This window comes from Trachurus trachurus (assembly GCF_905171665.1).
Source record: "Trachurus trachurus genome assembly, chromosome: 17".
Classification (NCBI taxonomy): domain Eukaryota; kingdom Metazoa; phylum Chordata; class Actinopteri; order Carangiformes; family Carangidae; genus Trachurus; species Trachurus trachurus.
The window spans coordinates 2,680,531-2,693,592 of NC_139900.1; the positions used below are offsets into that span (position 1 = coordinate 2,680,531).

The 13,062-nt window shown below is 44.8% G+C and overlaps 1 protein-coding gene across 4 annotated transcripts in view; it reads left to right on the top strand.

The window, feature by feature from the left end:
- Positions 1–13,062, top strand: part of rasal2 (RAS protein activator like 2) — a 104,142-nt gene that overhangs the window by 7,205 nt on the left and 83,875 nt on the right. For 2 of the 4 annotated variants that reach the window (XM_083991584.1, XM_083991585.1), the window contains exon 1: positions 12,132–12,524. The exons of the other annotated variants lie outside the window; for them this stretch is intronic. In XM_083991584.1, the coding sequence (XP_083847710.1) occupies positions 12,233–12,524 (292 nt within the window). In that variant the 5' untranslated portion in view covers positions 12,132–12,232. Of the gene's footprint in view, positions 1–12,131; positions 12,525–13,062 lie in introns of those variants that run through there. 4 annotated transcript variants of the gene reach the window in all.

Below are 13,062 nucleotides of genomic sequence, written 5' to 3' on the forward strand. Positions count from 1 at the left end.
TGTCGCAAAAGTGTTTAACACGTCACTCCAGGTCTGATAATATATAGGGCCTTATAAAATCTGTTTTATTTTCCGTTTTTGTCCGTTTTTTACCATTTACTCTTGTTTCACGACCAAAAAGAGTGTGTTTTTAATGTTAACGGCTAAAATGTACACAAATTACATAGACATTTCTTTGGATTTATTGAGGTAACAAACAAGATTCATTCACAAGAAGAGTAGGCTACACAATTTGCACCGTACGTCTCATTCATAAAAAACACCTCTCAGTGGAAACACCTATGTACTTTCACTTTTTCGAAATATTGCTTTTATTTTGTGAAAACCTGTGATGGAAACTCAGCTACCGACGAATTGTTTGGACCAATAACTGATCAGATTACTGATCAATAACTTGTCTGTTTCAGGGGAATTGATCAACAGTTTGATAAAAACAGAGTTGTTACAGGATCATTTACAGTTCTCTGAGTTATCTAGCTTCATTTTAACTGTGTGTTAGCTTAGCTTAGCTTAGCTTAGCACAAAGACTGGAAGCTGAGGAAAACTGCTAGCCTAGCCTAGCCTAGCCTAGCTTAGCTTAGTTTAGCCACTGAGCCGTCACATGGAGAATCTGATGAAGACGTTTTCATGATGAGGATGATGTTTGACGACTGCTCAGACTGACGAGCTTTAAATCTGTTTGTGTGTGTGTGTCACAGTGTGTGTGTGTGTGTGTGTGTGTGTGTGTGTGTGTGTGTGTGTGTGTGTGTGTGTGTGTGTGTGTGTGTGTGTGTGTGTCAGAGTGTGTTATCCAGAGAAAGGCTGCTGGGTGTAAGCCTGTTAAAGCTGACTGCAGACAGATGCTTAAACACAGGATTTAGCTTCTTTTCCGCACACACACACACACACACACACACACACACACACACACACACACACACACACACACACACACACACACACACACACACACACACACACACACTCACACACTCTCTCTCTGAGCAGTCGTCATTGAGAAGTGAGGGACATGGGAACATATGGTGAACTGAACTCTGACCGACACCTGAACGCAACACGACGACCTGTCACTCACCTTTGGCCGTGTTTGGCCCCGCCCCCTTAGTTCTCAGCGAATCCAAATATGGTCAAAGGTCTTCTTCTCCTTCCTCTTCTTCTCCTCCTCCTTCTCTTTCTTCAGGAAAATAACGGCGTGATCACATATCTCCTATTCTGTCCAGTTTAGGGTGCAGTTCAACATGTTATTGTTTGTTTTTAAAAGCCTAAATGGTCTAGCCCCTCTCTGTTTATCTGACCTCATTAAGTATCACGCTCCAGCTAGAGCTTTGAGGTCAAGCAACCAGTTACTGCCGGTTTGCCCCAGATAGAAACTAAAGAGCAAGGGGCCTTCAACTCACCCTGACACCCTGACCTTTTATGTTCATCTTTTAGTAGCGGCCTATAGCTTTTATTTGTTTTATCTTAGTAACTGTTTTTACTGTTAAAGCAGAAGTAAGCGATCCGGTGGTTTTGGCTAATGCTGCGTTCCAGGCAGGCTTTTGAAACCGTAAATTACAGCTTGAAGTCACGACTTACGACTTTGTAGCGTTCCAGGCAACCCACTCGTGTTTCTCCGACCTGTTTTACCGGTGAAAGTCACTATAACGGCCACTCGTAACTTCTGACCCGTGAACTCGTACCAGATCGAACTGGTACGACTTCACAGGTCGGAAAAACACGAGTTACGGGTTTCCTTGAACGCACCATAACGTCTTGTCAGCCGATGGAGTTAGCAGCCCCCGCCCTCGTCATGGATCTATTGGTCCTCGTCCCTACGTCACCACATTCAGGCGCATCCCTTGGCTGCACACACAGAGAGGACTGCCCCTTTATGCCGTTCTCTCTCCTCATTGGATAAAACTTGTAGGATACAAGGAAAGTTTTCTCCTGGGCTCAGAGCAGAGCAGAGTGACTGACAGACCCGTGTTTCAGACCAAACACTCTATAGAAGTGATTGCTGTCGGAAGATACAACTATTTAAGACTTATATTAACACAAACATTCACCTTACTTCTGCTTTAATCTATGTTTGATGATTTATGTTGTTTTATTTATATTGCTAGCACCTGTACGTTGTGCAGCACTTTGGGCAACTAAGGTTGTTTTTAAATGTGCTATAGAAATAAACTTTGAGTTGAGTTCTTCTCCTCCTCCTCCTCCATCTGACCTCTGACCTTCACGTCTGACGCCTGTGACTGTAGTGGAGCTGAAGGACTGAGTTTCTGTGGGGTCAGAGGTCACAGAGACGGACGGACGGACGCCTCCTATTGGACGGGGACGGTGGGAGTTTGTTGTGTTGTGTTGTGTTGTGTTGCTCGGTCCAATTCACACCTGAGATTCCCGCCGGAGCCGAAGCCGAGCGTCCCGAGTGTGAAACTGTTTCCTCAGGTTATTTTCATGTTTTCACTTCGGCGACAGAGAGAAACAGAGAGAAACACGGAGGTTTGATGAACGACACCTTCACGTTCACTCAGATTCACCGCTAATCCTCCAATAAATAAACTGACTTCTATCAGAGACACGATTTTATCTAATTCAGAACAACTCTTCTGCTCTGCAAAGATGTAAATCCTCTCCACTGGTTCTGTTGTTTCTGTTTGTTTCTGTCGTCCAGAGGCGTTAATTAGGGCTGCACAATGCACCGACTCAATGTGTGCATATGCAGAAGTCATATCACAGGACGTATAATGTTTTCTCACTTTTATTTTTTTTTTTAATGTTAAAGGGACAACGAGGAGTTTCTATTTGGTTATAAAAAGTCTGATATTAATGTGGATGAATCTACGCTACCACTTGTTAATGGTCCATTTTAGATAAATCTATGGTTTTGTCTCTATGGTTATTTTGTTATTATTAGTGGTGGTGGAAATGCTGGGCGAGCCGACCAGCGTTTCTTTACTTTCGGTTTCGTGGCGAGTCATGAGAATAACGCCGCCGAATCTCCGTTTATGGTGGGAACTACGACGGTATGTGATCGTCTTCCAACCTCTGACTTTAATTCTTGATGAATGAAAACATGAGTCTGTCTTGCGCCGGTCAAAGAATTTCACGGTGCGGAGGCTCATAAATGTAGTGTGGAAACACTTCACTTTTACAAAACTCCTGGTTGTCCCTTTAACGTTTGAAACTGAGCTTTGAAAAGTAGAAGCCGACCCGGCCCCGAATATGTGTATTACTTTTTTTCCGATAGTCTAAAGGAGTCTGTTGATGTTTCTGTGAGTGTGAGCAGCAGAACTACGAGCAGGTGTGTGAAAGTGTAGAGACAACACACACACACACACACACACACACACACACACACACACACACACACACACACACACACACACACACACACACACACACGCACACACACACACAGGTCTTGAGGACAATGGAGGCCGAGCAGAGGAGGAAATGGAAAAAGTTCCTTGCAGGCCTGGCTGTTATCAGGATGTGTGTGAGTGTGTGTGTGTGTGTGAGTGTGTGTTTCTCTGTGTGTGTGAGTGTGTGTGTGTGTGTGAGTGTGTGTTTCTCTGTGTGTGTGAGTGTGTGTGAGTGTGTGTGTGTGTGTGTGTGTGTGAGACAGGATTTCCCCTCTGAAACAAAACAAGAGTCTTGACTTCTCTTGGTCAGAAATAAGCCGAGTGTCTATTTCAGGCCTCGGGAGTGGAAACACAGATCCACCCGGACGGGACCGGGTGGTCGCCGTGGCAACAGCGTCAACATCAGATTCGTGTTATGTGTGTCAGCCACATCAGTTCAGTTGTGTAGCAGTAATCAGATTACTTCAGTCACAGCCACAGTGACTGGATCAATGGATCAATGGATCAGTGGATCAATGGATTAATGGATCGGTGGATCAATGGATCGATGGATCAATGGATCAATGGATCGATGGATCAATGTATCAATGGATCAGTGGATCGATGGATCAGTGGATCAATGGATCGGTGGATCAATGTATCAATGGATCAGTGGATCGATGGATCAGTGGATCAATGGATCGGTGGATCAATGGATCAGTGGATCGATGGATCAATGGATCAATGGATCGGTGGATCAATGGATCAGTGGATCGGTGGATCAATGGATTGATAGATCGATGGATCAATGGATCAGTGGATCAATGGATCGGTGGATCAATGGATTGATAGATCGGTGGATCAATGGATCAGTGGATAAATGGATCAATGGATCGGTGGATCAGTGGATAAATGGATCGGTGGATCAGTGGATAAATGGATCAATGGATCGGTGGATCAGTGGATAAATGGATCGGTGGATCAATGGATCGGTGGATCAATGGATTGATAGATCGATGGATCGGTGGATCAATGGATCGGTGGATCAGTGGATAAATGGATCGGTGGATCAATGGATCAGTGGATTAATGGATCGCTGGATCAGTGGATCGGTGGATCAATGGATCGGTGGATCAGCTGCAGGTTCTTCAAGCTGCTGAACGTGTTTTCATTTTATTCCGTACTCAGCAGATTAATCAATATTGACAATAATCATCACCTGCAGCATCTCTGGATCAATCAATCAATCAATGAATCAATCTGAAAGCTTTGATGAAGCTGCCGCTGTGTCAGAGGCTTTTATTGTGAAATCACGAGCAGGTTAGTGTCTGTGTTCGTGAGGTAATTGATCAGGTTGACTCTTAAGCTGCTCATCGATTATCTTATTGATCGGGGTGATCAGTTTCCAGTGTCTCTGCTTGTTCTGGCGTCAATGGGAGCTGCAACACTTCCTGTCTGTGATGTCACTTCCTGTCTGTGATGTCACTTCCTGTCTGCTTTCTGGAAGTGTTTGTGTCCTCAGCGCTCGTGGGAGATTTACCCAGGATTCCTCTGGGCGGGCGGGGCCGCTCTGTCCCGGGGGCTGATGGGTATTTTTATCTGGCGGTGGCGGATGGTTTCCTGTAGGACGGGGACGAGGGGCGGATGGACGGACGCCTGCGCGGCTCTGTGGCGGCCACTTCCTGTTTGCTTCCTCTCTCCCGCTCGGCCTCAGATCCAGGAAATGGCTGAGATTCCACCGCGCTTCCCTTCCTCTTCACCTCGCCGTTTCCACGACGACGCAGAGTGCATCGGGGACTGACGATGGGCCTGATGATGTTTCAGTGAAGTCTTCTCTCTCTCTCTCTCTCTCGTCACGTGGCATCACTGAATACGGTTGCCATGGCGAGACAAACATCGATTCCAATGACAGGAAGTGTTCCAGGGAAAAACAAACTAACGATGCATCAGTTTAAAACACTGATGATGTCATCAAAGACAACAAATGAACTGACAGGGATAAATGGATGGTCCAAATAAAAACTGTGTTTTTCCTGCACTTTGAGGGGCTGGAAAAAATGATATTATTATAGCGAACAACAACCTCTTTTAGGCCATGAAAATAGGCCGTCTCTTTGGGTCTGTTCACACCACTGTATGTTGTAAATCTCAATCAACCCCACTTTAAAAAAATGCTACTATCCCTTTAATGTGACTAGTAACCTGCTAGTAACCACTTACGCATTTACTAGATACGAGATTGCATAAACTGGTCTGGTGCAACCGAAATTCAGGGCTCTCAAGTCTCACGCATTTGGCGTGTGACACACGCATTCCCACCCGTTCACACGCTCACACGCCACACATTGTATTTCTCACGCATTTAAATTACCACGGTGACGTCCACCAGTCGCTTTAACAGTGGAACAGATTTGAGGGCGCACTGATCACACAGAGAGGTGAAGAGACAACAACACTGTTACCTGTTGTAGCCTACTGGCCTGAGCCTGTACCATCGCTAAAACACCGACGACCAGTGAGTAACGAGCCGACACTGATCACTGCCTGAGGAGTTTGAAAGCAGCCTCTTAACTTCATGAACGCAGCTCAAACCGACCACTGGTGCCTGAGCACGGCGACCAAGCTTTGATAAACACACCGGATCCGCGCCAGTTTACAGTAGGAGCTTAATTAAAAAAATAAAATTTAAAAAAAGCGCTCATCGCGGTGGAGCGGAGAACAGCGGAGTTTCCTCTGCTGCAGTTGATCAGCTGACTAGTGGTCAAGACGAAGCTGTCACAGTCACAGGTGTCTCTCATCTCATTATTATAGGACTTCAACCTCAGAGCTCTGTCCTCAGACTGTCCTGACCTGTCCCTGAACATCACACAGGGACAACATGGAGCTGCTGTGTGATTGGTACTGAGTTTTAATGTTTACATCAGGCTGCGTTCAACTAATCAGTCAATGCTACTGTGATTTATACAGTAATCATATAGTGGCAGGAAAGACCATTGCATCTGTATCAAATATTGTGTTGAACAAGTTCAACTTGAGGAAAAATGTTTAGGGTGTTTTCACTGTTCCTAAATGTAAAAATGGGTCACATTGGACCCTCAACATTATTTAAAGGTTAAATGTGTTACTTAAACATTTTTCATTGTGCTGTGCTCTAAAAATAAACTGTATAAGTGCCCAAAATAAGTGATTTGAGGGCATCCTCCCCAAAATTTTGTGCGCGCTGTGCGCGCAATAGCACATTCGCATTCACTGTGCCCCCTCCAATTTTTTGGTTGCATGACGCCCGTGGTTAACTTATTCCAGTCATAAATCATAAATATTTCTGTTTGAATGAATTTATGCGTCATTTGTCAGACATCCATCCCCACTTCAACCAAATCCCCGCTGCCGCTGGTAAAATCTCACTCTGAACTCACTTCAAAACTTGAGAGCCCTGGAAATTAGTAAACAACTAGTTGCAAACTAGCTAGTAATTACTAAGGGTTTAGTAGTGGTTGAGTAATTACTAAATCCTGAATTTAGTAGAGAGATACGACGCCAAACTGGTGCAACCCCACCCAGGTCTCTGGAGGACTCCTCAGCTTAGCTTAGCTTAGCTTAGTTTAGCTTAGCTTAGCTTAGCCTGCCCGGGTCTTAACGCTGACCTACATGCAGCCGGTGGTGGCGTCCTGGACACCAGCCGCCTCATTATCCAATAAATGCTGATATGTGGGTCAGTCGGGGGCAGCTCGTCTCTTAAAGGCTGCAGCCCGGTCTCCTCCTCCTCCTCCTTCTCCTCCTCCTCCTACTCCTCCTCCTCCTCCTCATGCTCCACATTAAATCTACCACACGGTTTATTTCCTTTTTCTTTTTTTACTTTTATTGTGGAAAAAAACATGACAGACAATACAGTGAACATGCATTGATGACTTACATTGACATGAAATGTGAAATTAGGTGCGTGTGTGTGCGTGTGTAAGTCAGTTATAATATATTCTATAAATGGTGATCATAATAGGTGAAAAAGAGACTTGGTGGATAATAATAGTGACTTTGGTCATAATAACAGTATTGGGGGGAAAAAATAGTAATAATGATTGAAAAAATTAATAAATAATAATAATAGAAAATCAATAAATAACAATTGTGACAGCAATAACTCAGCAGCTTTCTTCAACTAGTGCAGATTATCCACCACTTTCCGGAGAACGACGCTGGGTGTTGCCATGACGCTCCATCCCACCGTTACTGTGTTGTTGATAGCATAGACTGGTTGATAGACATCGGCCGTGACAACTTTATTTATAATCATCACGTCATTTTAATGAGAACAATACGGACGCACTTTATGTCACATTTTCACGTCACTATATCACCGTTGTGACTACTCTGATGTTTATGAAGTCTAAAAACGAATTGTTGAACAAACATTTTAGATTAGCTGGGCTAACCGTTAGCTGTTAGCCGTTAGCAGTGTCAATAAACAATAACTCAATAAACGGCCAATGAAAAAAATATTTTTTCCAGCGGATATCCTAGTTCCAACATGACTGAGCTAACTGGAGTAGTTTCATGTCGTGTCCCACAACGGGAGGGTTTTGACAGCTGACGTCCTGCTGTTAGCTTAGCTGCTGCTGTTAGCTGTCAGCAGCAGCAAAGCTAACAACTACGATAACCATGACTAATTACAAAAACGTGCACACAGAAATAGTAGGCTAATGTTTGTCCAATAATTCGTTTTATAGACTTAACAAACATCAGATTTAGTCAAAACGGTTTTGGCAGCCCGGAGCCCCCACATTTGGTGCCTACACCGGTGGCTAACGCTAGCCGCTCGCTAGAATGCTGCTAAAACCGACTTCCGTTGTGGTGTGACGCAATGGATCATGGGAAAATAAAGTGGTGGATACCTACTGGTTATATTAAAACTAACAGAGCTCCATATGAAAGTGAAAGAGGAAGATGGAGATGGCTCGACCCTTCAAAAGAAAAGACAGAAGAACAAGAAGGAGGAACATGGAGCAGTGTGGTTGGTGATTGACAGCTGGAGGCCTCAGAGTGAACCACCACCACCACCACCGGCTTCCTCGTTTACATGTGAACCTGAGAGTCCTGCAGGGAGATTTGCATTTGCATCTTCCTCCTCCCATTGGTTGAATCATCAGCAGAGAGGACTGAAGCTGAGCTGCTCCTGTTTCCTTCCTTCAGAGTTTATAGATATTTATGAGCTCCTGTTCGGGTCGAGCCCCGAGAGCCGACACACATTTGACCTCTGAACCTGACTGATCCGGCTCACGCTACAAAAACTCAAAGGAGTGGATCTGTATCTGTCCTTATTTTTGTTTTAGAATTATGAATGAGTAGGGATGTCACGATTATGGATTATTGTCAGAGAAAAAATCACATTATTATGATAATTACGCATTGATTCATTTCACAACGCTATGAATGTGTAAAAATATAATTACATTTTTTAAATATCTATTAATATTAGACCAGCTATTGATCCTCCATGTCAATAACTTTCATCTAAACCAAATTTATGACTACATGATGACGTCTATCTTCAGGTCGTTAAACATGGACACTGAAACTGTGTTGGTCATGATAGACCACAAACTGTCAAGTTGTGAAAGCTGATGCACACCTAAAAAAATCTTGAAAAAACAGGTGCGTTGGAGCATAGGTTAGGAGTGAACAAAGGAAAAAAGGGTCTCCCGCACACTGTCAAGTCACTTGCAAAAGACTTTAATAATTAAGTCTTTTGCAAGTGACTTAATTATTAAAGTCTTTTGCAAGTGACTTGACAGTGTGCGGGAGACCCTTTTTTCCCTTTGACCACAAACCATATCCATAAAAAGAGTTGGACACATGTTCAGTTCAGTTTCAGTTTCACATCTGTAACGTTAAAGTGAACGATGTTCAACTTGTCACGTTGCACTGAAAGACGAACTCTTGTAATAAAACAAGACACAATTCATTAGGTGAACTGACACTAACGTAATAGTCTATATAGTCTTTAGAAAAGAAAACCTCTTTCTACCTGTGTTTTGTATAAGAACCTTTTTCATCTATGATAGGGTTTCTCAACGGGGGCGGTACCGCCCCCCAGGGGGCGTTCTGAACTTTGTGGGGGGCGCTGGGAGCGTGAGGGCTGAGAGGGGGGCGCTCAGGCAAAAATGGGGGGCGCCATAACTTGGCTTGTACAAAGTTCATTTGAGCTCTACTTTATAAAATTTAATGGTTTCCCAACGTTTTAAGTGCAAATAACCGACATAAATAACCTACTTTTCAACTGATTTAACCCGCAAATCTAACACTCATAATGCGGGAAATGCCCGCACAAGTTTCAAACCAACCATAGTGCGCACTACAGCGCTGCGTCAGACGGTCTGACTTAAATGACACACACACGTCTTTGTTTGTAGGTTAGTTTACCTATACTGAATGAAGTTAGATGGATTTTTTATACCAAGTAGGCTACGGCCAAACATTCGTGTACAGGATGAAGAGAGAGGATCAGCAGAGCTCCTCTGACAGCCCGTCCCTGCGAGGAGCAGGTGCGCCGTCCTTTTTTTTTTTTTCTTTTTTTTTTAAGCGGCGCCGTCTTTACAGGTGAAGCACACGCACATCACATGTCCACCTGACTTTACCCGACAGGGTTTTCCTGCCGATCTAAAGTGACTTTTGGCCGCCACCTTAATAGTTACAGCGTGCATGTGGGGTCGTTCAGATTGAATGATGTTGCGTCTTGCACAAACCCCCGTTTGATGAGGGAAGCCCCCTCCAAGACGTGTGCATTACAGAAGAGAAACACAGAAGGACCTCTGACTTGTATCATTAGAACAGGTCATGTCCTGTGATTTTCACCCTCCTTTCATATTTAATAGAGGGGGAACAATATCATAAAGACTGACACTGAGTTTGCGAACTGAAAAAAAAAAAAAAAAATTGAACCGCTGTGTAGTTGCAGCAGGGCCGGATCAATACCCCAGGGGCCCCTGTCCCCCCTAACATCCACACCCTTAACCATCTGAGGTTGGAGGCCATTTTCTAAATTTTTTCCATTAAATTCACCTTTTTAAAGTACTTGCAGATGTAACAATACCTGGGTCGTCAAGTATACCCCCATGGCCCCCGCATACCATAACCACCCCTGCCTGTAAAGCTAGATTTCCACCGAATCAACAATCTTTTTTTTTTTTTTTTACTGCAACATATGGGTTCACCTCATGATATCGTTTGTATTTTGAGCATTAAAACTAACATAGCCTGTAGTTTTCTTTGTTTGATATGTCAAGAGACTTTTGGTTAAGTAACCATGGACAGCTCCCTCATCATTACCATCATTACAGGCCATTTGTGTTCTAGAGAACTGTAAAAAATAAATAATTTAGGCCAAATTCTGGAAATTTGAGGTGCGATTTTTGAAAATGTTCAAATCCCTTGTGAAAACACACCTTCAGTCATGAGGACGAACTGTTTTGGTGCTTGAAATATGTTTACCAGAGTCTTAGCTTGACAAAAGCAGTGAAATATGAATAAAGTAACAGATAAGTGTATAAAACAAGTTTAAAACGTAATTTTGTAACATTGTTTTTTTTTTGGGGGGGGGGGGGGCAGTCATAGGATCATGGTATGGTCAGGGGGGCGTTTGTTCAAAAAAGGTTGAGAACCACTGATCTATGACATTAACGTAATTTAATCCAGTTACTTTACGTTGTAAAGTGACGGTGTTGAGGGAATCTTTACGTTTGGCGTTTAATACCGTGATTAATTATGAAAACAAGTAATCGTAGCATCCCTATGAATAACTCTTCAAAATAAAAGTCTTTTGGTTGATTTTCTAATCTCATCATCCGTAGGCGAGACGCCACCTGTCAATCAGCTTCCCTTTGTTGCACTTTTAACCCTTTGATGGTGTGTTGTTATTGGCTGGTTCAGACCGAACCCTCAGGTTTTTGGTTCTGATCAGTTCTTCAGCTCCAGGAGCCGTCGGTCGATCAATCACTCAATCAATCCAATCAATCAATCAATCAATCGATCAAACAAAAACCATCAATCACACAGATATTTGACGGTTGAGGCAGAAGGAGAAGCCTGTGACACTGAAGTGTGTGCGTGCACTTTCAGTTTCTACCCGCTGCAGAGAGGGGAAACCACAGTCTGCTGCTCTGCCTCACGCTGGCGGCTGATTGGCCCGAGCTCCGAACTAACTTCGTCCTCATCTGACGCTCCACTTCCTCCCTCTCAGGAAGACGTTGCGTCGCCTCGACTCGTCGGCCGCCCGGTTGAGAAACAAGCGAGGCAGACGAGACTTGGAGGCCGAGCCACCACGGTGTCGACATGAAGACCGACGACGGGACCTGCTGACGTCTGTAAAGAAGAATGTGAAAGTGCCGTTAGGGTCGTTCGTTCGTGTGTTCATGTCGGAGCACAGCTGCATGTCGGCAATCCAGCTGTGTCTGCCATTTTGGAGGCCAATCCCATCTGCTCGCCACCACCGCTGCCTGAAGGAGGCAAGGCAAGGCAAGGCAATTTTATTTGTATAGCCCGTTTCTACCAACAAGTTTGTCTCAAAGGGCTTTACATGGCATCATAACAACATCCTCTGTCCTTAGACCCTCACATCGACTGAGGAAAAACTCCATGGAAAACCCTTTTAACAGGGACAAATCTGAGAAAGCTCAGGGTGAGCAACAGAGGAGGGATCCCTCACCCAGGACGGACAGACATGCAATAGATGTTGTTACAGACAAGAAAACAGTTTACAACAGTTTAGGCCTGTGAGTGAGTGAGTGTGTTGGAGCATGATGAGTGGAAGCGGCGTCCAGAACCACCGGAGGCCCTGGAGGAGGCCGAGTGCTGAGCCGCCATTGGACCGCTACGAGTGGAGGACATCTGCTCGCCCAACACATGCCACCGCCAAGATGTCGCCTCCCGAGGGCAAAGGGCACAACGCCGCCGATGATTCAGGCCAGGCTCGGTCCAGCTCCCTGCGCCGGTTCTTCCCCTACATCCGGTCCATGTCCGAGCCCGGCGCCTCAGGTCCGGACGCGGAGCAGCGGCGGCCGGCGCTCAGGAAGGCGGGATCGGACGCGGAGCAGCGGCGGATGACGCCCTCGGTCAGCAGCTTCATCCACTCGTTCTCCAGGAGGATCAGCAGAGTCCTGAGAGACCGACCCGAGGCCGAGGCAGCAGCAGCAGCAGCAGCAGAGTCCGGTAGGAGGCGCTCACCGGTAGCCTGACACCACCACTGGCACCAGGCGCATGACGTCTGTCCGACTACCCATTTCTCCGACCATACATTTCTTTATTTTTGCGTCCATTAGTCCGACCTCCCACATCTCATTAAGTAGCCCTAGCCTAGCCTGACAAGCCAGACTATATCATTAACACATTTGTGACCCGTTCTATCAAAATGAGTCGGAAGTTGCAATGTTCTATTTTTAGATAATCAGCTGATAACATGGAAAACCCAAAGAAAATCAAAAAAATTTTTTACCCTAATTTCAAAGCAATGACATTCAAAAACAATCTCCCAAAGTTTCACAGTCCAGATAATTGAGAAAAGGCACGTAAATGATGATTGAAGTTGACTTGCAACTTAAACCCTCTGAAAATGAGTGTTGCTTCGGTGCAAAACATGAAATATCTTCTAAACCGTTCATGATAGAGACGAGCTGTAAACTGCATCTGAATCGCGGGATTCTCCGCTTTCCGACGGTCATTGAACGGTGCCTCTATGACGAGAAGGGAC